General features: G+C 46.2%; 1 protein-coding gene and 1 non-coding gene across 16 annotated transcripts in view; both read right to left on the bottom strand.

The window, feature by feature from the left end:
* Positions 1-6,769: 6,769 nt before the first annotated feature.
* LOC112131445 (small nucleolar RNA MBII-202) lies at positions 6,770-6,844 on the bottom strand. The gene has a single exon (XR_002913515.2). It is a non-coding gene; the product is annotated as a small nucleolar RNA MBII-202 (small nucleolar RNA).
* Positions 6,845-19,364: 12,520 nt separating this feature from the next.
* Positions 19,365-24,454, bottom strand: part of PRPSAP2 (phosphoribosyl pyrophosphate synthetase associated protein 2) — a 75,432-nt gene continuing 70,342 nt past the window's right edge. For 14 of the 15 annotated variants that reach the window (XM_063717923.1, XM_054535271.2, XM_009251375.3 and 11 more), the window contains 2 exons: positions 21,660-21,806; positions 19,365-20,096 (listed from right to left, as the gene is read on the bottom strand). In XM_063717923.1, the coding sequence (XP_063573993.1) occupies positions 19,938-20,096; positions 21,660-21,806 (306 nt within the window). In that variant the 3' untranslated portion in view covers positions 19,365-19,937. 15 annotated transcript variants of the gene reach the window in all.

Genomic DNA, 24,454 nt, shown 5'->3' with positions numbered 1-24,454 from the left:
CCTGAGGTCAGGAGTTTGAGACCAGCCTGGCCAACATGGCAAAACCCCGTCTCTACTAAAAATACAAAAATTAGCCGGACATGGTGGTATACGCCTGTAATCCCAGCTACTTGGGAGGCTGAGGCAGGAGAATTGCTTGAACTCAGGAGGTAGAGGTTGCATCGAGCCAAGATTGCGCCATTGTACTCCAGCCTGGGCGACAGAGGGAGACTCCATCTCACAAAACAAAAAAACAACAACAACAAAAAACAATTAATAGCCCTCACATACAGGACTAGGCAGAAGAAGGAAGGGAAAAAGGAAGTCACTGCTGAGAGAACCCTCAGGCAGGCTCAACTGCCTGCCATCTCCCCTTGCCTCTGGCCAGCCAGCCTCAGATGGTGTTTACTTCCCAAGCCATTGCTTGCAATGTGTTATAAAACAAAAGGCTGCTTTGCACTGATCAGAAGGACCCAGCTGGGAGGATCCAGACTTACCCAACCTATCTCATTAATAGAATAGTTGTACCAGCAGCATTGGCTCTGAGACCCTTGGCTAGGTCTTAGAAGGAAATAAACCACGTAGTGATAACTGCCGCCTTTGGATCAAAAGTCTTTGGGATTTTTGCCACTGAGTTTAAATGGAAAAAAAATGAAAAAAGAGAAAAAAAATCCTAGGGAAAGAAAGCACCAGTAAAGGTGCTCTTAAGGGGCTGAGACTGATTTGTTGGTTCTGCCCTGAAGGACGGGGACAGGAGGAGGGTGGCAGCGGAGGACATGGAGGGAGAAGTCCCAAACAAGCCCAGCCATGTCTGCGGGAGAAGAAACGCCACCGGAGCCCAGTCACACCCACATTCCGACCCCACCTGACCCAACAGGATCACCTATTCACTCACCCCAAGAAACATGGAGACTGTCCTAGCTGAGAAGTCATCCGTACCACACCGCTTGAATCCTCTTCCATCCCCGGAAGAAGTCCCTCGGACTCATGAGAACCAGGAACGGGACGTGGAAGGATGACTGGAGCCATTTGTATCTTGTGTGTGGGGCATCTATGAGCTTATGAGTTTCTTCCTTAAGTGCTTCAGAATTGTGACCAAGGCATGACCAACCACGTGATGAGCTGGGCAGCACTGGAACGGACTGCACATGAGTGAAGGGAGCCCACGGTCATCTGCGGCAGCTTGCGGTGAATCCCTCCAGGGCCTCTCTCTGCCTGCCTGCCAGGTCTAGTTCCAGCTTCTCTGTTGCTCTTGCTTTTGCAATAAGCACAAGACTGATCATTTATTCCTGCTAAGTATTGTCTGCTTGTCTGTCCTGATGGAGAAACTCCCCAAGAGTCCTAAGCTACAAGGGCAAGGGTGCTCAGGGCAGCCAAAAAGTTTGGAAATTTCCTACATAACCACCCAGAGAAGGTGGTGAGTGAATTATGAGACCTCCAAACCATGGAACACCATGACCATTAAAAAGATGAGGTGGCTTTATATAATGGCGTGGAAGGATGATACACTTGTAAGTGAAAAAAGCAAGCTACAGAATATAGATCTATATCCATGTTTATCCTCTCATTATGTGTAATGTAAGGGGCTGAACGGCCACAGTGTTTTGAAGGACACACACCAAACTGCTAAGGAGAGGAGAAAGGAGAACTATCACTTTATTTTATTTTTTTGAGACAAGGTCTGGCTCTATTGCCCAGGCTGGAGTGCAGTGGTACAATCACAGCTCACTGCAGTCTCAGCCTCCTGGGCCCAAGCGATCCTCCTACCTCAGCCTCCTGAGTAGCTGGGACTACAGGCATGCACCACCATAGCCCGCAAAGTTTTGTGTGTTTTTTTTTTTTTTGATAGAGACAGGGTCTCACCATGTTGCCCAGGCTGTTGTCAAACTCCTGGGCTCAAGCAGCCTTCCAAAGTGCTGGGATTACAGGCGTGAGCCACTGTGTCCGGCTCAAGTTATTACTTTTTATGCTTTGGTGTGGGCTGGGCTTTTTTGTAAGACCTCTGGCCTTGGCCTTGGCCTTGGTTTAGACCAGCAAGCTGGCCCCCAGGGGTGCCCCCGACCCTGCCTGGGCTCCCCTCACCAGCCAGGTCAGGCAGTTTCCTTCCACTGATACAGAGGCTCAAGGAGAGTGTTGCCAGGTGCTTTGTGAAGGGTGGTGGGTCCCTGACAACCATTTCCTGAATGCTCACCTGCCCACCTGTGCTGGGTACCTGCATCTGCATTGGTTGGTCACCTCCCAGCAGCCCTTCCAGGCGGCCTTCACTTCCCTCCACTCTGCTGCTCTGCTGGCCGAGCGCTGCGTTCTCTCATCCAGGTACCCTCTTGACAACCTCCCCTTGAGGGCTTCAGGTTTCAGAGTCCACCCTCCATCACTCCCCACCCAAACCCACCCTCTCCCAAAGCTCAGTGGGCCCGGCTGGGACCCCAGGGGCCAGCCCACAGCTTCATCTTTACCATGGTTACAGACGCCTACTGAGCCGTCACCATGTGCCCACGCATCGTCCACCCTCAACTCTCCCAACTCCTTGAGGGATGGAAAATCCGAGGCACAGAGAAACAGAGGAACTTGCTCAAAGTCACACAGCAACTAAGAGACAGAGGAGGACTTTGAACCCAAATTGTCCAGCTCTCAAATCTGCCCTTTTAATATTAAACTCCACCACCCAGCATGGCTCATGACAGGTATTCAGTGGGAATGAATGACCCCCCTCCGCCCCTGGGGTCCCAGCCAAGCCCACTGAGCTTTGGGAGAGGGTGGGTTTGGGCGGGGAGTGATGGAGGTTGGACTGTCAAGCCTCAGGCCCTCGAGGGGAGTGGTCGAGTGAGCACCTGGGTGGGAGGACCCTGAGCTCAGCTGGCAGAGCAGCAGAGTGGAAGAGAAGTGAAGGCAGCCGGGAAGGGCTGCTGGGAGGTAACGGAACCGATGCAGACCAGGCGTCCAGCACAGGTGGGGAGGGACTGATCCCTGGCCTCCAGTCTTATCCTTTTGAATCTACCCCACGCACAGGATGTCAGAACACCCTAAAAGCCTAACCCTGGACATGACACGCCTGTTTCAAACTTACCTTCAACGGCCTTTACTGCTCCAGAGATCAAGTGCGAGGCCTTGGGTTCGGCACCAGGGGCCCTGGAACCTGGCCCTCCCCCCACCCAGCTCCAGCTTCTGCTGCCCTCAGTTCCTCCCTGGGTGTCCTCAAGTCCCCCTACCTCTCAGTCTGCTTGGTGAACTGCTACTCATCCTTCAAGACGGTACTGAGACATCACTGCCTCTGTAAAGGCTTCTTTGGCTCCTCCCTCTTCTGTGCCTCCCCGGCCCTGCTGGGCTGGCGGCTGTGCTGCCACACGACACAGTAGTATCTGCCCCCACCCACCCGTCACCTCGCTCCTCCGGTGACCGGCACAGGGTCTACCCTTGCCACATCACTGCAGGAGGTCCAAGGAGCCCAGGCAACTGAGGAATCTTCAGATGCTGAGGCCCCTGAGGCCCTTCAATCCCAGAAACCTATCCTTTCTTATCATTATCGAGGGAGAATGCATTTAACATAAAATCCATCATTTTAACCCCTTAAAGTATACAAGTCTGTGGCTTCCAGCACCTTCACAACGCTGTGCACCCATCGCCATTACCTATTCCAACATTTTTCTTTTCTTTTTGTTTTTTTCTGAGACGGAGTTTTGCTCTGTCACCCAGGCTGGAGTACAATGGCGCAATCTCGACTCACTGCAACATTTGCCTCCTGGGTTCAAGCAATTCTCCCGCCTCAACCTCCCGAGTAGCTGGAATAACAGGCGCGCACCACCACGCCTGGCTAATTTTTGTATTTTTAGTAGAGACAGGGTTTCACCGTGTTGGCCAGGCTGGTCTTGAACTCCTGACCTCAGGTGATCCACCCACCTCAGCCTCCCAAAGTGCTGGGATTGCAGGCATGAGACACCGCACCCAGCCTACTCCAATATTTTTCATCCCCTCCAATGAAACCTCGTACCAATAAAGCATCACTCTTCATTCCCCCTCCCCAAGCCTCTGGCAGCCACCAATCTACTTTCCCTCTTTGTGGATTTGCCTTCTCTGGTGTTGTGGTATCATAGGTATGTAGGAGTTGCCTTCTCTGGTGTCGTGGTGTTATATATACACACAGGTTTCCACCCTGGATTCCTGACTCAACTCCACAGCCCTTGCTGCATTCTGTTGTTATCACATCTGGCATGTCAGGCCTCAGGAAACAGAATCTCTCTGACCTTCTCCTGCCTCCTCTCACCTGCCCCAAGGCGGCCTCTAACCTTCCCCTGCCTTTCTAATTGTGGGTCACATCATCCTCATTCCAGAGAGGGTCCTGCCCCACACCCTGGGGGAAGGAATGCTGATCTCATGAAGCTTTCATAAAAACCCAAGAGGACTAGGTCCAGAGAGCTGCCAGATGGCTGAACACGTGGAGGCAGGCAAGAAGGTGAAAAAGAACTCATCCCTGTGCTGGGAGGGTGGCACTCCCCAACTGCAGGAACAGAAGCTCCTGTGCTCAGGACCCTTCCAGACGTCACCCTGTGTCTCTCTTCATCTGGCTGTTTCTTTGTATCCTTTAAAATGCGCTTCACAATAAACCAGTAAGCCTCCTAAGTGTTTCCCTGAGTTCTGTGAGCCGCTCTAGCAAATTAATTGAATCCAAAGAGGGGATCAGTCATGGGAACTCAACTTGAAGCTTGTGGGTCAGAAGTTCCAGAGGCCTGGACTGGTGGGAAGGAGGAGTCAGCCTTGGGAACTGAGCCCTCACCCTGGGTAGATTGTGTTGGAATTGAATTGGAGGGCACTTTGCTGGTGTCTGCTGCAGAACTGATTGCTTGTTTATTGGTGGGGAGATGTCCCCACATTTGGTCACAGAAGTCTTCTGCGTTTGCTGCAGTGTGAGAGCAAAGGTAAAACCCGGTTTGGAAGTTTTTCCACAACAGGTATATTATATAAGTGGCATCATACGATATGTGGTCTTTTGTGTCTGGGTGCTTTCGCTGAGGATGTTTTCACAGTTCATTCATGTTGTAGCGCGTGTCGGCGCTTCGCTCTGTCTTCTCACTGAATAATTGTCAACTGTATGTGTATGCCATAGTTTGTTTATCCATTCATCGGCTGGATGGACATCTGACTTTTTTCTACCTTTTGTCTATTGTGAATAAAGTTGCTGTGAACATTGAGGTGAAAGTATCTCTTTGAGACTCTGCTTCCTTTTTAAAATTTTTTTAAATTAAAAACATTTGTTTTTGTTTTTGTTTTGTTTTGTTTCTGAGACAGAATCTCACTCTGTCACCTAGGCTGGAGTGCAGGAGTGCAGTCTAGGCTCACAGCAACCAACCTCCACCTCCTGGGCTCAGGTGATTCTCACGCCTCAGACTCCCAAGTGGCTGGGATTACAGGCTAAATTCTGTATTTTGAGTAGAGACAGGGTTTCGCCAGGTTGGCCAGGCTGGTCTCAAACTCCTAGCCCCAAGTGCTGCGCCACCGCAGCCTCCCACAGTGCTGGAATTATGGATGTGAGCCACCTCACCCAGCCAAATTTTTTTTTTTTTACTTCTAATAGTACTTTGGAAGAAGCCCTACTTTCAATTCCTTTGGGCATACACTTACGAGTGGAATTGCTGGGTCGTATTCTATGTTAAACTTTAAGGATTGGCCAAACTGTCTTCCGGAAGAGCTGCACCATTTTACATTCCCACCAGCAAGGCACTAGACCGCCAGTTTCTCCACATTCTCATGAACACTTGTTATTGTCCATTTTTACATTTTTTTTTTTCAGGCAGAGTTTTACTTTGCAGCCCAGACTAGAGTGCAGTGGCACGATCTGGACTCACTGCAACTTCTGCCTATTGGGCTCAAGAGATCCTCTTGCCTCAGCCCACCAAGTAGCTGGGACCACAGGTGCATGCCACACACGCAGCTAATTTTTATATTTTTGGTAGAGATGGGGTTTCACTGTGTTGCCCAGGCTGCATTTTGACATTATTATGATAGCCATCCTAGTAGGTGTTAAGTAGCATTTCATTATGGTTTTGATTTGCATTTCCCTAAGGACTAGTAATGTTGAACATCTTTTCATGTAATCGTTGGCTGCATGTCTACCTTCCTTGGTAGAGAAATATCCTGACCCACACATGCATAGCCATCCCCATTATCAAAATCCCCAACCAAAAGTTGTTATGCTTGTTACAACTGATAAGCCTGCATTGATACATCTCCCAAAGCACATACATTATATTAGGGTTCACACTTGGTGTCGTATTCTATGTGTTTGGAAAAACGTATACTGACATGCATCCACCACTATAATGTCATACAGAGGAGTTTCACTGCCCTAAAATTCCCCTGCATTCTCCCTATCCTTCCCTCTCTCCTCCCTAACCCTTGGCAACCACTGATCATTTTCTGTTCCCACAGTTTTGCTTTTCCAAAACGTCATATAGCTGTAATCAAACACTTTGTAGCCTTTTCCAAAGGCTTCTTTGACTTAGTCATCTGTATTTCCGTTTCCACCATGTGTTTTCATGGCTTGGTAGCTCATTTCTTTTTAGCACTGAATAATATTCCATTATCTAGATACTATGATTTATTTATTCATTCACCTACTTAAGGACATCTACCAAAGTTTTGGCAATTATGAATAAAGCTGAATTCATAATGAGTAAACATCCATGCGCAGGTTTTTGTGTGGATGTAAGTTTTCAACTCCTTTGAATAAATACTCAAGAGTGGCTGCTGAATCATATGGTAAGTGTAGGCTTAGTTTTTATGCTTTTTAAAAAATTATTATTTTGCTCAGTTATCAGATGGAAAGGGGTTCAAATATACTTGCATCAAAGCACATTTAGATTTGTAAGAAACTTCCAACTGTCTTCCAAAGTAGCTATACCAGCCAGGCGTGGTGGCTCACGCCTGTAATCCCAGCACTTTGGGAGGCCGAAGTGGGAGGATCACCTGAGGTCAGGAGTGTAAGACCAGCCTGATCAACATGGTGAAACCCTGTCTCTACTAAAAATACAAAAATTAGCTGGGCCTGGGGCACGCGCCTGTAGTCGTAGCTACTCAGGAGACTGAGGCACAAGAATCATTTGAATCCGAAAGGTGGAGGTTGCAGTGAGCTGAGATTGCGCCACTGCATTCCAGCCTGGGCGACAGAGCAAGACTCTGTCTCAAAAAACAAACAAACAAACAAACAAAAAACAACAGGCCGGTGCAGTGGCTCACTCCTGTAATCCCAGCACTTTGGGAGACCAAGGCAGGTGGATCACCTGAGGTCGGGAGTTGGAGACCAGCGTGGCCAAGATGGTGAAACCTCTTCTCTACCAAAAATACAAAAATTAGCTGGGCATGGTGGCGCATGCCTGTAGTCCCAGCTACTCAGGACGCTGAGGCAGAATTGCTTGAACCAGGACCCGGGAGGCAGAGGTAGCAATGAGCAAGATCGCGCCACTGCACTCCAGCCTGGGCTACAGAGTGAGACTCTGTCTCAAAAAAAAAAAAAAGAAAAAAAAAAAAACCAACAAAGTAGCTATACCATTTTGCATTCCCACCAGCAATGAATGAGAGTTCCTGTTGCTCCACATCCTCCCCAGCATTTGGCATTGTCAGTGTTCTGGATTTTGGCCACTCTAATAGGCTTGCAGTGGTGTCTCACTGTTGTTTGAATTTGCAATTCTATGAGGACATATATTGTTGAGCATCTCACATGCTTATCTGCTATCTTTATATTTTATTCAATGATATGTCTGATCAGATCTTTCACACATTTTAAAATTGTTTTCTTATTTAATTTTTTTTCTTTTGCTTTGTTATTATTGTTGCTTTGGTTTTTTGACAGGATCGTGCTCTGTTGCCCAGGCTAGAGTGCAGTGGTGTGATCTCAGCTCACTGCAACCTGCAACTCCTGGGCTCAAGCAATCCTCCTACCTCAGCCTCCCAAGTAGCTGGGACTACAGGCGCCTGCCACCACGCCCAGCTAATTTTTTATATTTTCAGTAGAGATGGGGTTTCACCGTGTTAGCCAGGATGGTCTCGATCTCCTGACCTCGTGATCTGCCCGCCTCGGCCTCCCAAAGTGCTGGGATTACAGGCGTGAGCCAGGGCGTGCGGCCAGTTCTTTCTACATTTTGAACAACACTTCTTTATCAGATGTGTCTTTGGGAACTATTTTCTCCCAGTCTGTGTCTTGTCTTTTCGTTCTCTTGACACTGTCTTTTGCAGAGCAGAATTTTTTTTTTTTTTTTTTTTTTTTTGAGATGGGGTTTCACTCTGTCACCAGGGTTGAAGTGCAGTGTCTCAATCTCGGCTCACTGTAACCTCTGCCTCCCTAGCTCAAGCCATCCTCCCACATCAGCACCCCCAAGTAGCTGGGACCACAGGCATGCACCACCACGCCCAGCTAATTTTTTTTTCGTATCTTTGGTAGAGACGGGGTTTTTCCTTGTTGCCCAGGCTGATCTCAAACTCCTGAGCTCAGGTGATCCACCCACTTCAGCCTCCCAAAGTGCTGGGATTACAGGCATCAGCCACCATGCCCGGCTGCAGATCGGAAATGTTTAAATTTATGAGGTCCAGCTTATCAATTCTTTCCTTTATCAATTGTGGCTTTGACGTTGTACCTGAAAAGTATCACCAAATCCAAATTCATCTAGATTTTCTCCTATGTTGTCTTTCAAAAGTTTTATAATTTGTGTTTTACATTTAGGTCCATTTTGAGTTAACTTTTGTGAAAAGTGTAAGGTCTATGGTTCATCTTGTTTTTTTGTATGTGGATGTCCAGTTGTTCCAGCACCATTTGTTAGAAACACTTTTCTCCATTGTACTACCTTTTCTTTTTTGTAGAAGATCAATTGACTATATTTATGTGGGTCTATTTCTAGGCTCTCCATTGTGTTTTATTTTGTTGTTGTTTTGTTTTTGATTTTGATTTTGTTGTGTTTTTTGGGACGGAGTTTCATTGTTGTTCCCCAGGCTAGAGTGCAATGGTGCAGTCTCAGCTCACTGCAACCTCTGCCTCCCAGGTTCACGCGATTCTCCTAGGCTGTCATTTTCAAGTATAAAAATTTAGTTTTCCATAGGCCGAGGTGGGCAGATCACAAGGTCAGGAGATCGAGACCATCCTGGCTAACATGGTGAAACTCTGTCTCTACTAAAAATACAAAAAAATTAGCTGGGCATGGTGGCGGGTGCCTGTTGTCCCAGCTACTCGGGAGGCTGAGGCCGGAGAATGGTGTGAACCCGGGAAATGGAGCTTGCAGTCAGCCGAGATTGCGCCACTGCACTCCAGCCTGGGGGACGGAGCCAGACTTCGTACCCCTCAAAAAAAAAAATGTAGTGTTCCATTACCCAATCTGTGCAGAAGACATAGCTACAAGCTCAAGTCACGTGAACTTATTCCTTCTTTCATGTTCTTTCTTTCTTTATGTAGATCCAAATTTCTGATCTATATTATTTTCCTTCTTTCCTTAAAAGAATTTATGGCTAGGCATGGTGGTTTACACCTATAATCCCAGCACTTTGGGAGGCCAAGACGGGTGGATTGCTTGAGCACAGGAGTTGAGACCAACTTGGGCAACACAGAGAAACCCTGTCTCCACAAAAAATACAGAAAAATTAGCCAGGCGCCGTGGCAAGTGCCTGTAGTCTCAGCTATTCAGGAGGCTGAGGTGGAAGGATACTTGAGCCCAGGAGGCGGAAGCTGCAGTGAGCCAAGATCGTGCCACTGCACTCCAGCCTGGGCAACAGAGTAGTGTGACCCTGTCTCAAAAAAAAAAAAAAAAAAAAAAAAAAAGAAAGAAAAAAAGAGAATTTATTTATTACAAGACAGGTCTACTGGCAATAAATTCTCTCAATTTTTGTTTGTCCAAGAAAGTATTTCTCCTTCACATTTGAAGGATATTTTCACAGGGTACAGAATTCTAGGTTGGTAGTGTTCTTCTCTCAACACTCAAATATTTCACTCCACTCTTTTCCTTCTTGCATGATTTCTGAGGAGCCACATGTAATTTTTATCTTTGCTTCTCTATAGGTAACATGATTGTTTCCTCTGACTTCTTCCAGATGTTTTTCTTTTCCTCTGACTTCTTTCAGGATTTTTCCTTTATCTTTGATTTCCTGTAGTTTGAAAATGTCACACTTATGTGCAGAGTTTTTGTTTTGTTTCATTTGTCATTTATCCTGCTCAGTGTTCTTTGACCTTCTTGGATCTGTGGTTTGGTGTCTGACATTGATTTGAGGAAACTTGCAGTCCAATATTTCTTCTCTTCCTGTCTCTCTTTTCCTTCTGCTATTCCCATTTACATGTATGTTACACCTTTTGTAATTGCTCCACATATTCTGGTGGTGTTTTTTTTTTGTCTTTTTGCTTCTCAGTTTTGGAGGTTTCTATTAAGATATCCTAAAGCAAGGCCAGGCGCTGTGGCTCACACCTGTAATCCCAGCACTTTGGGAGGCTGAGGCAGGCGGATCACCTGAGGTCGGGAGTTCGAGACCAGCCTGACCAACATGGAGAAACCCTGTCTCTACTAAAAATACAAAAATCAGTTGGGCATGATAGCGCGCATCTGTAATCCCAGCTATTTGGGAAGCTGAGGTGCGAGAATTGCTTGAGCCTGGGAGGCGGAGATTGCAGTGAGCCGAGATCGCGCCACTGCACTCCAGCCTGGGCAACAGAGTGAGACTCCATCTCAAAAGAAAAAAAAAGATATTCTAAAGCTCAGAGATTCTCTGCTTAGCCATGTTCAGACTACCAATAGGTCTATCAAAGGCATTCTTTATTTCTGTTACAGTGTTTTTATCTGTAGCTTTTTTTTTTTAATTGTTCTTAAGATTTCCACCTTTCTGTTTTCATTGCCCGTCTGTTCTTGCATGCTGTCTGCTTAATGAGAACCCTTGGCATTTTAATCATAGTTGTTTTAAATTCCTTGGCCGGGCATGGTGGCTCAGGCCTGTAATCCCAACACTTTGGGATGCTGAGTTGGGCAGAAGATCACATGAGGTCAGGCATTCGAGACCAGCTTGGCCAACATGGTGAAACCTGTCTCTACTAAAAATACAAAAATTAGCCCGGCGTGGTGTCACACGCTTATAATCCCAGCTACTCAGGAAGCTAAGGCAGGAGAATCACTTGAACCCGGGAGGCGGATACTGCGGTGAGCCGAGATCATGCCACTGCACTTCAGCCTGGGTGACAGAGCAAGACTCTGTCTAAAAAAAAAAAAAAAATCCATGTCTGGCCAGACACAGTGACTCACATCTGTAATCCCAGCACTTTGGGAGGCAGAGGCGGGCAGATCACATGAGGCCAGGAGTTCAAGATCAGCCTGGGCAACTTGGTGAAACCCCATCTCTACTAAAAATACAAAAATTAACTGGGCATAGTGGCACACGCCTGTAATCTGAGCTACTCGGGAGGCTGAGGCACAAGAATCATTTGCACCCAGGAGGCAGAGGTTGCAGTGAGCCGAGATCACGCCACTGCACTCCAACTTGGGTGATAGAGTGAGAATCTGTCTCAAAAAAAAAAAAATTCCATACTGATAATTTCAGCATCCCTTGTGCCAGGTCTGGTTCTAATGCTTGCTCTGTCTCTTTGAACTGTTCTTTGCTTTTTAACATGCCCTGTAATTTTTTTCTTGATAGCTGGAAGTAATGTACTGGGTAAAAGGAACTGCTGTATAAATATGCCTTTAGTGATGTGGTGGTGAGGTGTAGGGGGAGATCCTACAATTAGGTCTTTTCTGGTGACCCTGTGCCACTGGACTGTGAATGTCACCGAGCTTTTCTCAGATTTTCTTCTCTACCCTTAGGTAGGAAAGGATGGCGAGAGTGGGCTGGGATTGGGTACTATCCTTCTCCCCCACATGGTTGGCTAGGGTGAGCTTTAGTTGAGTATTTCTCTTCTCCCAAGTGGAAAGTTAGAGCTGGTTAGAATTAGGTTTTACCCTTCTCCTAGTTCAGTTAGGCTCTGATAAAACCCCTGAATGTTAGGCTCTGGTTAACTAGCTTCTCCCGAGGGCAGTTTGTCAAGAGGAGCACAGTGCTCTGAAGCTTTCAGAATGATTCCTATTTCCGTCTCCCTGCTGGAAGCTCAAGGGGATTCTTCTCGAGAAGGTAAAATTCACAAAAGTATGGGGTCCCCATATGACGGAGTCCCCCTGAAGTTTTTGACTCTCAGACTTGTTCTCATCTAGCCTCTAACAATTTGTCGATTACACTTCAGGTTTCCTGACTCTGGCACCGGTTCCTGTAAAGACTTCTGTACATTGCTCTCCATGTTTGCATTTCTGTCTCTGATTATGGGAGCAGTGGTTTGCCCTGTGACCTCACTTCTCATATGGATCTAACTAAGTACAAATGATTTTTCAGTTTGTTGAGCTTTTTACTTGTTGTTAGGATGGAGTTACAACTCCCAAGCTTTTTACATGTGGAAATGAAATTTACTAAGAAGAAATTCGCAAAACATAAAATTAACATTTTAAAGTGAATAATTTAGTCAGGTGTGGTGGCGGACACCTGTAATCCCAGCACTTTGGGAAGCTGAGACGGGAGGATCACTTGAGCCCAGGAATTCGAGACCAGCCTGGACAATATGACAAAACCCTGTCTCTACTAAAAATACAAAACTTAGCTGGGCATGGTGGCACATGCCTGTGGTCCCAGCTACTCGGGAGGCTGAGGAGGGAGGATCGCTTGAGCCTGGGAGGTGGAGGCTGCAGTGAGCTGTGATTGCATCACTGCACTCCAACCTGGGTGACTGTGAGACCCTGTCTCAAAAAATAAATAATAAAATATAAAAGTGAATAATTTAGTGGCATGTAGTGCATTCACAATGCTGTGCACTCACCACCTCTATCTAGTTATCTAGTTCCAAAACATTTCTGTCACTCCAAGAGAAAATCCTGTGCCCATTAAGAAGTTTCTCCCTGGCCAGGCGCGGTGGCTCACACCTGTAATCCCAGGACTTTGGGAGGCTAAGGTGGGCAGATCACGAGGTCAGGAGTTTGAGACCAGCCTGGCCAATATGGTGAAACCCCATCTCTAAGAAAAATATTAAAAAATTAGCCAAGTGTGGTAGCATGCTCCTGTCATCCCAGTTACTCGGGAGGCTGAGGCAGGAGAATTGCTTGAACCCAGGAGGCGGAGGTTGCAGTGAGCCTAGATTGTACCACTACACTCCAGCCTGAGCGACAGAGCAAAACTCTGTCTCAAAAAAAAAAAAAAAAAAGAAGTTTCTCCCTATAACCCACTCTATCCCCTGGATCAGGGGTCCCCAACCCCCAGGACCATGGTCCGCACAGCAGGAGGTGAGCGGCAGGCAAGCCAGCATTACTGCCTGAGCTCCACCTCCTGTAAGATCAGTGGCAGCATTAGATTTTCATAGGAGAAAGAACCCTATTGGGAACCGTGCATGCGAGGGATCCAGGTTGCACACTCCTTATGAGAATCTAATGCCTATCAGGCATTTTTTTTTTTTTTTTTGAGACAGAGTCTCACTCTATCACCCAGGTTGGAGTGCAGTGGCGTGATCTTGGCTCACTGCAACCTCTGCTCCACTGAGGTGGAGCAGTTCCATCCCCAAACCATCCCCAACCCCTTGCCCCAATCTGTGGAAAAGTTGTCTTCCATAAAACCAGCGCCTGGTGCCAAAAATGTTGGGGACCACTGCCCTGGATAACTACACATCAGCTACATATCTATCTACTTATCCCCTGGTAAATACATGTCTGCTTTCTGTTTTTATGGATTTGGCTATTCTGGATATTTTATATAAATGGAATCACACAATATGTGACCTTCTGTGTCAGGTTAATTTCACTTAGCATAATGTTTTAGAGGCTTACGCACGTTGTAACTCATACAGTAATCTATTCCTTTTTATTCTATGTAAATATTAAGTTGATTTTTTTTTTTTTTTGAGACAGGGTCTCACTCTGTTGCTCAGGCTGGAGTGCAGTGGTGCTATCTTGGCTCACTGCAACCTCCACCTCCCAGGTTCAAGTGATTCTCCCATTTCAGCCTCCCAAGTAGCTGGAACTACAGGTTGGTGCCACCACACCTGGCTAATTGTTTTTTTTTTTTTTTTTTTTTTGGTAGAGATGAGGTTTCAACTGTGTTGTCTAGGCTGGTTTCGAACTCTTGACCTCAAGTGGATCTGCCCGCATTGGCCTCTGAAAGTACTAGGATTACAGGCATTAAATACTAAGATTTGTTTATTCATCCATTGATGGACATTTGGGATTCCACGATTTGGTGATTGTGAATAGTGCATTTGAACATGTTTGTCCATGTACTTATTTGGGTATCTGTTTGTAATTGTTTTTGGAATATACCCAGGAGCAGAATTGCTGGGTCATCTGGTAATTTTATATTTAACTTTTTGAGGAACCACCAGACTGTTTTCCACAGCAGCTGCATCATTTTACCTTTCCACCAGCAGTGTATGTACGAGGGCTCCAATTTTTCCATATTCTTGCCAATACTTGTTTTTGTTTGTTTGTTTTACAAGGCAGGGTCTCACTATGTTGCCCAGGCTGGTCTCAGACTCCTGGGCTCAAGTGATTCTTCCACCTCAGCCTCCCGAGTAGTTGGAACTACAGGTGTGCAACACGACAACTGATGCCAACACTTGTTATTTCTGGTTTTGTTTGTTTTGTAGTATAACCATTCAAATGGGTATCAAGTGGTATCTCATTGTGGTTTTTGTTTGTACTACCTATAGTGACCAATGATGTTGAGCATCTTTCCATTTAGATATATTTTTTGTATGAATGCCTGTATATCTTTTTGTTCTTTTTTTTTTTTTTGAGACTGAGTCTCACTCTGTTGTCATGTCTCGGCATAATCTCGGCTCACTACAACCTCCACCTCCTGGGTTCAAGCGATTCTTGTGTCTCAGCCATTGAGTAGCTTGAATTACAGGTGTGCACCACCATGCTTGGCTAATTTTTGTGTTTTTAGCAGAGATGGGGTTTCTCCACATTGGCCAGGTTGGTCTCGAAATCTGGGCATCAAGTCATGCACCCATAGCCTCTCAAAATGCCGGGATTACAGGCGTGAGCCACCACGCCTGGCCTGTATATCTTTTTGTATATCTTTCTTTGTGGGAAATGCCTATTCAAATCCCATTTAAAAAATGTTTTTGGGCCGGGTGCGGTGGCTCACGCCTGTAATCCCAGCACTTTGGAAGGCCGAGGCTGGCGGATGACAAGGTCAGGAGTTCGAGACCAGCCTGACCAACATGGTGAAACCCTGTTACTGCAAAAAATACAAAAAATTGCTGGGCATGGTGGCACATGCCTGTAGTCCCAGCTCCTCAGGATGCTAAGGTGGGAGGATTGCTTGAACCCAGGAGGTCGAGACTACAGTGAGCTTAGATCATGCCACTGCACTCCAGCCTGGGTGACAGAGACAAACCTTGTCTCAAAAAATAAATTTTTTTTAATCTGTTTGTTGTAGAATTGTACATTTATATATCCTGAATAAGACCTTTATCAGATATATAATTTGAAAATATTTTCTTATACTTTTAGATTGTCTTTACACTATCTTGATAGTGTCCTTTGATGCCCAAAAGTTTTAATTTGATGAAGTCCAGTTTATCTATTATTTATTTTGTTGCTTGTGCTTTTGGTGTCATATCTAAGAATCCTTTGCCAACCCCAAGGTCATGAAGATTTATCCCTGTGTTTTATTCTAAAAGTTTTATAGTTTTAGCCCTTCATTCTTTGTGTATGGATTTTTAGTTGTCCTAGTACCATTTGTTAAAAACACCATTCTTGGCTGGGTGCAGTGGCTCACACCTGTAATTCCAGCACTTTGGAAGGCTGAGGTGGGTGGATCACTTGAGGTCAGGATTTCGAGACCAGCCTGGCCAACATGGCAAAACCCCGTCTTTACTGAAAATACAAAAATTAGCCAGGCATGGTGGTGCATGCCTGTAGTCCCAGCTACTCGGAAGGCTGAGGTACAAGAATTGCTTGAACCCAGGAGGTAGAGGTTGCAGAGAGCCCAGATAGTGCCAGTGAGTCAAGATCGTGCCACTGCACTCCAGCCTGGGCAACAGAGTGAGACTCTGTCTCAAAACAAAACAAAACAAACCACAAAAAAGAACCCCCCAAAATCACCATTCTTTTTCCTGCTGAGAGATCTTGGCACCTTTGTTGAAAATCAATTGACTATAGATATAGTGTTTATTTCTGAACTCTTTTTTTTTTTTTTTTTTTTTGAGACGGAGTCTCGCTGTCGCCCAGGCTGGAGTGCAGTGGCGCGATCTCGGCTCACTGTAGGCTCCGCCCCCCGGGGTTCGCGCCATTCTCCTGCCTCAGCCTCCGGAGTAGCTGGGACTACAGGCGCCCGCCACCTCGCCCGGCTAATGTTTTGTATTTTTAGTAGAGACGGGGTTTCACCGTGTTAGCCAGGATGGTCTCAATCTCCTGACCTCGTGATCCGCCCGCCTCGGCTTCCCAAAGTGCTGGGATGACAGGCGTGAGCCACCGCGCCCGGCCTATTTCTGAACTCTTGACTCTACTTCATTGGCTTATATGCCTCTCCTTATACCAGGACTACACTGTTTTTGATTGGTATAGCTTTGTAGTTAAGTTCTGAAATCAAGAAGTGCAAGTCCTCAAACTTTGTTCTTTTTCAAGACTGATTCGGTTATTTGAGGTCCTCGGTGATTCCATATGAATTTTAGGATGGGCTTTTCTATAGCTGCCAAAAAATGCCATTGGGATTTTGATAGATATTCACACTGAATCTGTAGATTGCTTTGGAGTATTGCATCTTAACGATATTAAGACTTCCAACCCGTGATCGTGGGATGTCTTCCTATTTAGGTCTTCTTTAATTTCTTCCAACAATGTTTTATAAAGCACACAATACATACAACATAAAATTTAGCATTTCAGCCTTTTTTCTTGAGACAGAGTCTCACTCTGTCACCAGCATGGAGTACAGTGGTGTGGTCTCTTTCCTTATTGATCTTTTGTCTGGTTGATCTGTTAAAAGTGGTGAATTCTACAACTTTTTTTTGAGACGGGGTCTTGCTCTGTTGCCCAGGTTGGAGCGCAGTGGCACAATCTCGGCTCACTGCAACCTCCATCTCCCAGGTTCAAGCAATCCACCCTCCTCAGCCTTAGAGGTAATAAACAGTGAGAGCCAAAAGATTAATGTCCTTGGCACACAGTGTGGTGGAACTGGTATGTGTCCATCCACTCATGCCCCTTAGTGGCATCCTGTGTTCTTGATGCCTTGAGAGCATTGCTTTAACCACGAGTCTGTCAAGTGATGATGTCACAGTCAGAAGTGGAAAAGATTAGCCTGTTTTCTGTCATAGAATTTCTGGGTTCACTTCCCCATTATCTCTGGCCACAGAGACTGTCTCTGTCTCTAGCAAAGACAGTAGTCTAGAGGGTAAATGGCTTTTCTGGCCAAAGAAAAGCCTACAATACATGGAGAAACTGTATCTGGGGCCTCCTCTAGACAGGGAAGAGGATGGCTGAGGGGTTTGGGTGTCCTTATTGGGCACTCCTGAAGCCCTCAGAGTCCCGCAGCCCTCCCCACCACACCACAGAACCTGACTTGCCCCTTGAGGGCCTCCATCCTTCTGCCCCAGCCCGGTGGGCCAGGACGTGGCACTCTACTCTCCTCCACCATCATCTGTCAATTGTCTTTCCTGGGCCTCAGCCCTCTGTCAGCCATCCCCTGGCACATGCCCCGCCCGTGGCTCCTCCCGGCACTCATCTTCACGTTCTTCCAGAGCCAACTCAGAGCAGACTTTCGAGTCCTCGTGGGTGTGAAGGATGCTAGCTTTAGCCAAGTTCGCTACCCAGAAGAAAACACTCCCATAAAACATGTTTCCATTCACTTCTGTAAATATGACTTTTCTTCATGAAGGATGACATGCCAGGAAAAACCACGGAGGTCAAAGCTCACTGGACATAGTGGCAGGAGGAAACCTCCCACTGAAGGAGCTTGAGAGCCCACTGCATCTCTAAGGAACCCAGAGCAGAACCTGTCCTCCCTGCTAGTGCAGCACCACCATTCCCAAACCATGGGAGGGCCACTGTGCCAGCACAGCCACCCCAGGGGATGCCCCATGGCTGTTCAGGAAGTGCCTGTCGTTTGTTATAAAGCCAAACCACATGGCAACTTCAACCGTCGTCTATAGTAGCAAATGGTTAGACAGCATCCAAAGGGCAGAAGGTAGGAAAAAACCCAAACCCAGCAGAGGCCGGAGCTGTGAGATTTACTGAAGCCTCTTCAGCTCATCTCACAGCAACAGTGGGAGGTCCTGGCACCACAGGCAGGCTCCACTCTCATGGGTGGTGACACCTTGCTCCCAAAGCTCTTCTTCCAAATGTGGAAACTGGGTGGAGGTCTCCAGCCTGCAACTGACAGAGCTGCACTGGCAAAGAAGCCGCCAGCTACCATCCCATGCCCTAAGCCAATTCATTCCGAAGATCGAGAGGCCCTATTTCTAGGGACAGGTTCACAGAAAGCAAGGACACTTTTTCAAAGTAAATAGCTCTATCATTAACTGGATTTGAAAACTTGGGGAGAGAACGAACACCTTTCCCCCAAAGCTGTTTCCTCAGAAGTAAACTAGGTGTGAGGGGTGGCACTGCTGGGTGTGCAAGAGCCCACGGAACACTTGGGCAGCTTCCAGAAGCAGAGCCCTTGGTGCTTCTGCACAAACAAGGCCCTGGCCTACTGGGGCAAGCCCTCGGGCCACGCTGCTCTCTGTGGAGCACAGGGAAGGCCAGTGTGGCTGGTGACTGATCTTAATTTTGTGCTAAATAAACTACTATTTTATTCTAGATTCTAACACAGACAAGCAGAAAGCAAAGGTTTAAGCTGTTTGGGGAGGAAGAAAAATTAGTTTTTATGAGCAAGTCTACATATTCCTCCATAAGTCAGGCTGAGTGGGAGGACAGGGGGGTGTAAACCCCAGTGCCAGTGCTCCAGGGGAGGCCAGTCCAATGGACTCTGTGGGGAAGTTCAGGGTCCTAAACTCTAAAGACAGATGATATTAGACCCTTGACAGCAACAAGGGTCATGTCACTTGCCCTTTGGGATGCATCCCCCAGCATCTCATCTCCCTAGAGCATGATGGAGAACAGCCAGCCACGGAAGAGAGGCAGAGCCACACCAAGACCAATGGCAGATGGTGCCCACTGGCTTCTCTGCTGCCTGTGGCCTTGCATGCTGAGATTCCAGCTCCTCCCCCTCCTCAGTCAAATGACTACACATCGGGCACTTTCAGGGCCTTGGACAAATTGTCAGAACAGAGGATATCACATCTCTGAGAGGCTACTGCATCCCCCACAAAGCTGCAGAAGAGAAAACAAGCTGATGAACATTTCAACATTCACAGTATGTAGATTTAGCTTTCATTTTATTTTAGTTATAAAACGATTGCCAAAACACAAAGTTTTAGAAAAACACACAAACACAAGTTTTTATTCCTTTTTTAGTTGCAGAAAATAAATACAATCACATATTCCATATGCTTGTCTACAAAAGCATCTCTAAAAATGTCATTTGCTGGACTTGACAGTATAATCTTTTTGGCTTTTCAATTGCAGGTATCATACAGATCATTTTATTTTATTAACTTTTTAAGCACTTGGCTCAAGCAACTTTGGAAAAAGACTCTGTGAGCTTACAAATCTTATTCCAAGTGTTATTTTTTAAACAGTTAAAACTAAAACAAGGTCTTACTTTTTCAAAAGAGGAGAATAAAGTTTTTCTTTTATAAAAATTGCTCCCCAAACTCACAAACACCCAAACCGACATAAAAAGTTGGTCCATCTTCTTAGGAATCAACAAGAAGTGAGGTTACAGGGGAGAGGGAGGAGCAAACATGACGGTTCCTGTGAAATCTATCCCACCGAGCAGTCACTCTTATGTTTCCAGTTTGGCCCTCGGGAGTTTTCCTAAAGGAAAGCTGTTCAGTCATCTAAGCCTATGTTTCTGAAAAGGTAGGACATGGACTCCCCATTGTGGATCCGACGGATCGCCTCTGAAAGGATCATGCTGATATCCACAGTTTTAATCTTGGGACACTGGAGCTTCTGGACTTCATGTGGAATTGTATTGGTGACCACCACCTGTGAAGCAAGAGAAAAAAAACCAGAACATCAGAAAGCCAAGTAGCTTCATGGTTGGATCTGGAATGTGGTAACTTCTCAAATCTGAGGCTCGCCATGACAGGAAAACTGTGGATCTATGTCTCAAGTCAATGTTTCAATTATTTATTTATTTATTTATTTATTTATTTTTAGATGGAGTCTTGCTCTGTCGCTCAGGCTGGAGTCCAGTGGCACCATCTCAGCTCACTGCAAGCTCGGCCTCCCGGGTTCACGCCATTCTCCTGCCTCAGCCTCCCAAGTAGCTGGGACTGCAGGCACCTGCCATCATGCTCAACTCATTTTTTTATATTTTTAGTAGAGACGGGGTTTCACCACGTTAGCCAGGATGGTCTCGACCTCCTGACCTCATGATCCACCTGCCTCGGCCTCCCAAAGTGCTGGGATTACAGGCGTGAGCCACCGCACCCAGCCTGTGTTTCTTAAGTTAAGATTTGATAACCTCACACCCACTAGGACAGGTACGGCATAAAAAGATAATAACAAGTATTGGAGGGATGCAGAGAAACTGGAGCTCCCTACTCCTGGCTGTGGGAATGTAAAATGGTGCAGCTGCTTTGAAAAACAGTCTGGCAGCTCCTTGAAAGTTTAAACATGAAGTTACTGTATGACCTGGCAGTTCTAAACCTAGGTACGTATCCAAGAGAAGGGAAAACACATGTCCACAGAAAAACTTGTACACAAATGTTTACTGTGGCACCATTCATAAGTTAAAAAGTAGAAAAAAATTTTTCTATCAACATGAAATACAGAGAGACAAAATGTGGACTATCCATTTAACAGTATTATTTGATCATAAAATGGAATGAAGTATTGATTCATGCTCCAACATGGATGAACTTTGAAAATATTATGTTGAGTGAAGAAAGCCAGACACAAAAGACCACACATTGTATAATCTCATTTATATGAAACGTCCAGAACAGGCAAATCTAGAGAGACAGAAAGCAGATTAGTGGTTCCCAGGGACTAATGGCAGTGAGAGAAAATGTGAAGTGACAGCTAATGGGTATGGGGTTCCTTTCTAGGGAGAAGAAAATGTTCTAAAACCAACTATGGTAATGACTGCACAACTCTGAACATTCTAAAAACCAGTGAGTTGTATACATTATTATTATTATTTTTTGAGACAAGAGTCTCGTTCTGTCACCCAGGCTGGAATGCAGTGGCACAATCTTGGCTCACTGCAGCCACTGCCCCCGGGTTCCAGTGATTCTCTTGCCTCAGCCTCCCAAGTAGCTGGGATTACAGGCATGCGCCACCACGCCCGGTTAATTTTTGTATTTTTAGTAGAGACGGGGTTTCACCCTGTTGGCCAGGCTGGTCTCCAACTCCTGACCTCAGGTAATCCACCTGCCTCGGCCTCCCAAAGTGCTGGGATTATAGGCGTGAACCACCGCACCCAGCCCTTGAATCCTTTCTCAACCACGAAAGATCTCAGTCTTGTCCTGACTCTCTGTAACTAAAGATCAAGATGTGCCAAAAGCCCAGGCAGCTGTACCCACACAAACCAGACCCTGTTACCTCATCAATGGCAGACTCTTCAATCAGCCGGGGGGCGTCAGAAGACAACAAGCCATGAGTCGCCATCACAAAGATCTTATATGCACCTCTTTCCTTCAGGGTCTCTGCTGCAGCAAGAAAGCTGTCAACATCATCAATGATGTCATCCTGCCAAAGCACAGATGGAAAAGAATGTATACGAGCACTTCTACAATAATAGGTTAGACAACCAGGAAAAAAAAAAGGGTCTGCCTACATTTATTGTGAAAAATCTGCTCTTCCATTTGGCCTTGTGCAGACAGCACGGCCCCATGTCCCCATCACCGTGCCCCATGGCAGCCCTTCAGTACTTTCACGAGCCTCTTCCTGCACAGCACCTGCCACTACTGGGGCTATCTTCCACCACACTCCAGGCTCCCAGGGGTAGCACTGTTTTCTGCACCATAACTGGCCAACACTGTGCTGTCACAACGCAGGTCGCACCAGAAATGATGGAGGTATGATTTTCTTTTTTTGTTTTTAATGCACAGAAAAAGTGTTAAAAGATGTTTTTGACTCTGGGTAATAGAATTATGGGTGCCTCTTTCCCCCTGCTTCTTCTTGCTACTTTCCTTATTTCCAAATTTTCTCCACTGGGCATATGGGAAATATGTTTTTTTACATGTTATTACAATGGAAAAAATAATAATGATTATTGTTTTTAATAATAAAATACCCAGCTCAGTGGTTTCCAATCTAGAGACCAGATTCCCAGGCTCCCAGAGTTATTTTAAACCCATTATGGCATCAAACGTTGTCTAGAGTTGAATAAATATTCATGTATTTATTTTACATACATATTATTATTCTTTAATTGCATACTGAAGTTACTATGATCAAAAATATACATTAAAAGGCCAGGCGTGGTGGCTCATGCCTATTGTCCCAGCACTTTGGGAGGCTGAGGTGGGAGGATTGCTTGAGCTCAGGAGTTCAAGACCAGCCTGAGCAACATGACGAAACCCAGTCTCTACAAAAACAGAAAACAAAAATTAGCCATGCATGGTGGTACGCACCTGTAGTCCTAGCTACTTGGGAGACTGAGGCAAGAGGATTGCTTTAGCCAGGAGGTAGAAGTTGCAGTGATCTGTGATCAAGCCACTGCACTCCAACCTGGGCAGCAGACCCAGACCATACCTCAAAACACACACACACACACACACACACACACACACTCTACATACATAACTGGTGCTGTCTGAAGGACCTCTGTGGCTGTGGCACTGAGAATTTTCAGGCTGTGTTATTGTACTATAGTTAAGCAAGATGGAGGATGCTGGGTAATGAATACACAGGATGTCCCTGTGTATTTCCCCCTACTTCCTATGGATCTATAATTACTTCAAAATAAAAACTTTTTTAAAAAAATGCACAGGCGGCTGGGTGCAGTGGCTCGCGCCTGTAATCCCAGCACTTTGGGAGGCCAAGGCGGCAGATCACGAGGTCAGGAGTTCGAAACCAGCCTAGCGAATATGGTGAAACCCTGTCTCTACAAAAAAAATACAAAAATTAGCCGGACATGGTGGCGCGCGCCTGTAGTCCCAGCTACTTGGGAGGCTGAGGCAGGAGAATCGCTGGAACCCAGGAGGTGGAGGTTGCAGTGAGCTGAGATCACGCCACTGCACTCCAGCCTGGGTGACAGAGCGAGACTTTGTCTCAATAAATAAATAAATAAATAAATAAATAAATAAAAATGCAGTGGCACTAGAACGGGGGTTGAAAGGTGCTACTGAATCCACAGCACCTTGTTACTATAGACGTTGCCAACTAAGGAATAAGTAATGGACAGCTATTACCCTGGAGGGTGATGTGAGAGATTTTCTTTTTTTTTTTTTTTTTTTTTTTGAGACAGAGTCTTGCTCAGTCGCCCAGGCTGGAGTGCAGTAGCACGATCTTGGCTTGCTGCAAGCTCCGCCTCCCAGGTTCATGCCATTCTCCTGCCTCAGCCTCCCGAGTAGCTGGGACTACAGGAGCCCACCACCACGCCCCGCTAATTTTTTGTATTCTTAGTAGAGACGAGGTTTCACTGTGTTAGCCAGGATGGTCTCGATCTCCTGACCTACACCCATCTCGGCCTCCCAAAGTGCTGGGATTACAGGCGTGAGCCACCGCGCCCAGCCCCAGAGAGATTTTCTAACCTGAAAAGGGTGTGTACAAAATTATCAAGCACTGGGGATACCGTGGGGCGCCCACTACGGAACTTGGGAAATGGGTATGGCCACTTTGGGAACAATGTGGCAGCACCTTGTAAAGTTAAAAATGTGCACACCTTCAGACCCAACAACTCCACTCCCACGCACCTTGAACTCTCACATTTTTGCACCAGAAAATAGGCACAAGGATGTTCAAAGCAGTACCATTGCCTCAATCAGTTGTGTAGCAGTTATACCAAAGACACAACACATAGCAGTGAAAAAGAATGCAGTACAACTTCCTGCCACTGCACAGGTAAATTTCAATAACAGTGTCGCGCAAGAAAGTCCCAAAGTACACAAAGACATCATTTACATAAACATCAAAGACAAGAAAAAAAGACAGCATTTAAGGCCACAAGCCCTCATGGCTGACTACAGGATCAAGATGGGCAGCTTTCACATCAGTGACAACCTCTGAGGCAAAGAGACCAGGGTAAGCCCAGAGGAGGCCTCTAGGTACCTGGAGATGGTCTATGCCTCAAGTGAGCTAGCGGGTACCTAGTGTTCATTCTATTCTTTAAAATATACAGGCATTAAGTGCACTCTTTTTGTTCACTGGTCTTATGATGTGTGAAAGGATGC

Source organism: Pongo abelii, chromosome 19 (genome assembly GCF_028885655.2).
Source record: "Pongo abelii isolate AG06213 chromosome 19, NHGRI_mPonAbe1-v2.0_pri, whole genome shotgun sequence".
NCBI lineage: Eukaryota > Metazoa > Chordata > Mammalia > Primates > Hominidae > Pongo > Pongo abelii.
The sequence above is the reverse complement of the archived record's forward strand: the minus strand, read 5'-3'. Positions and strand labels throughout refer to the sequence as shown.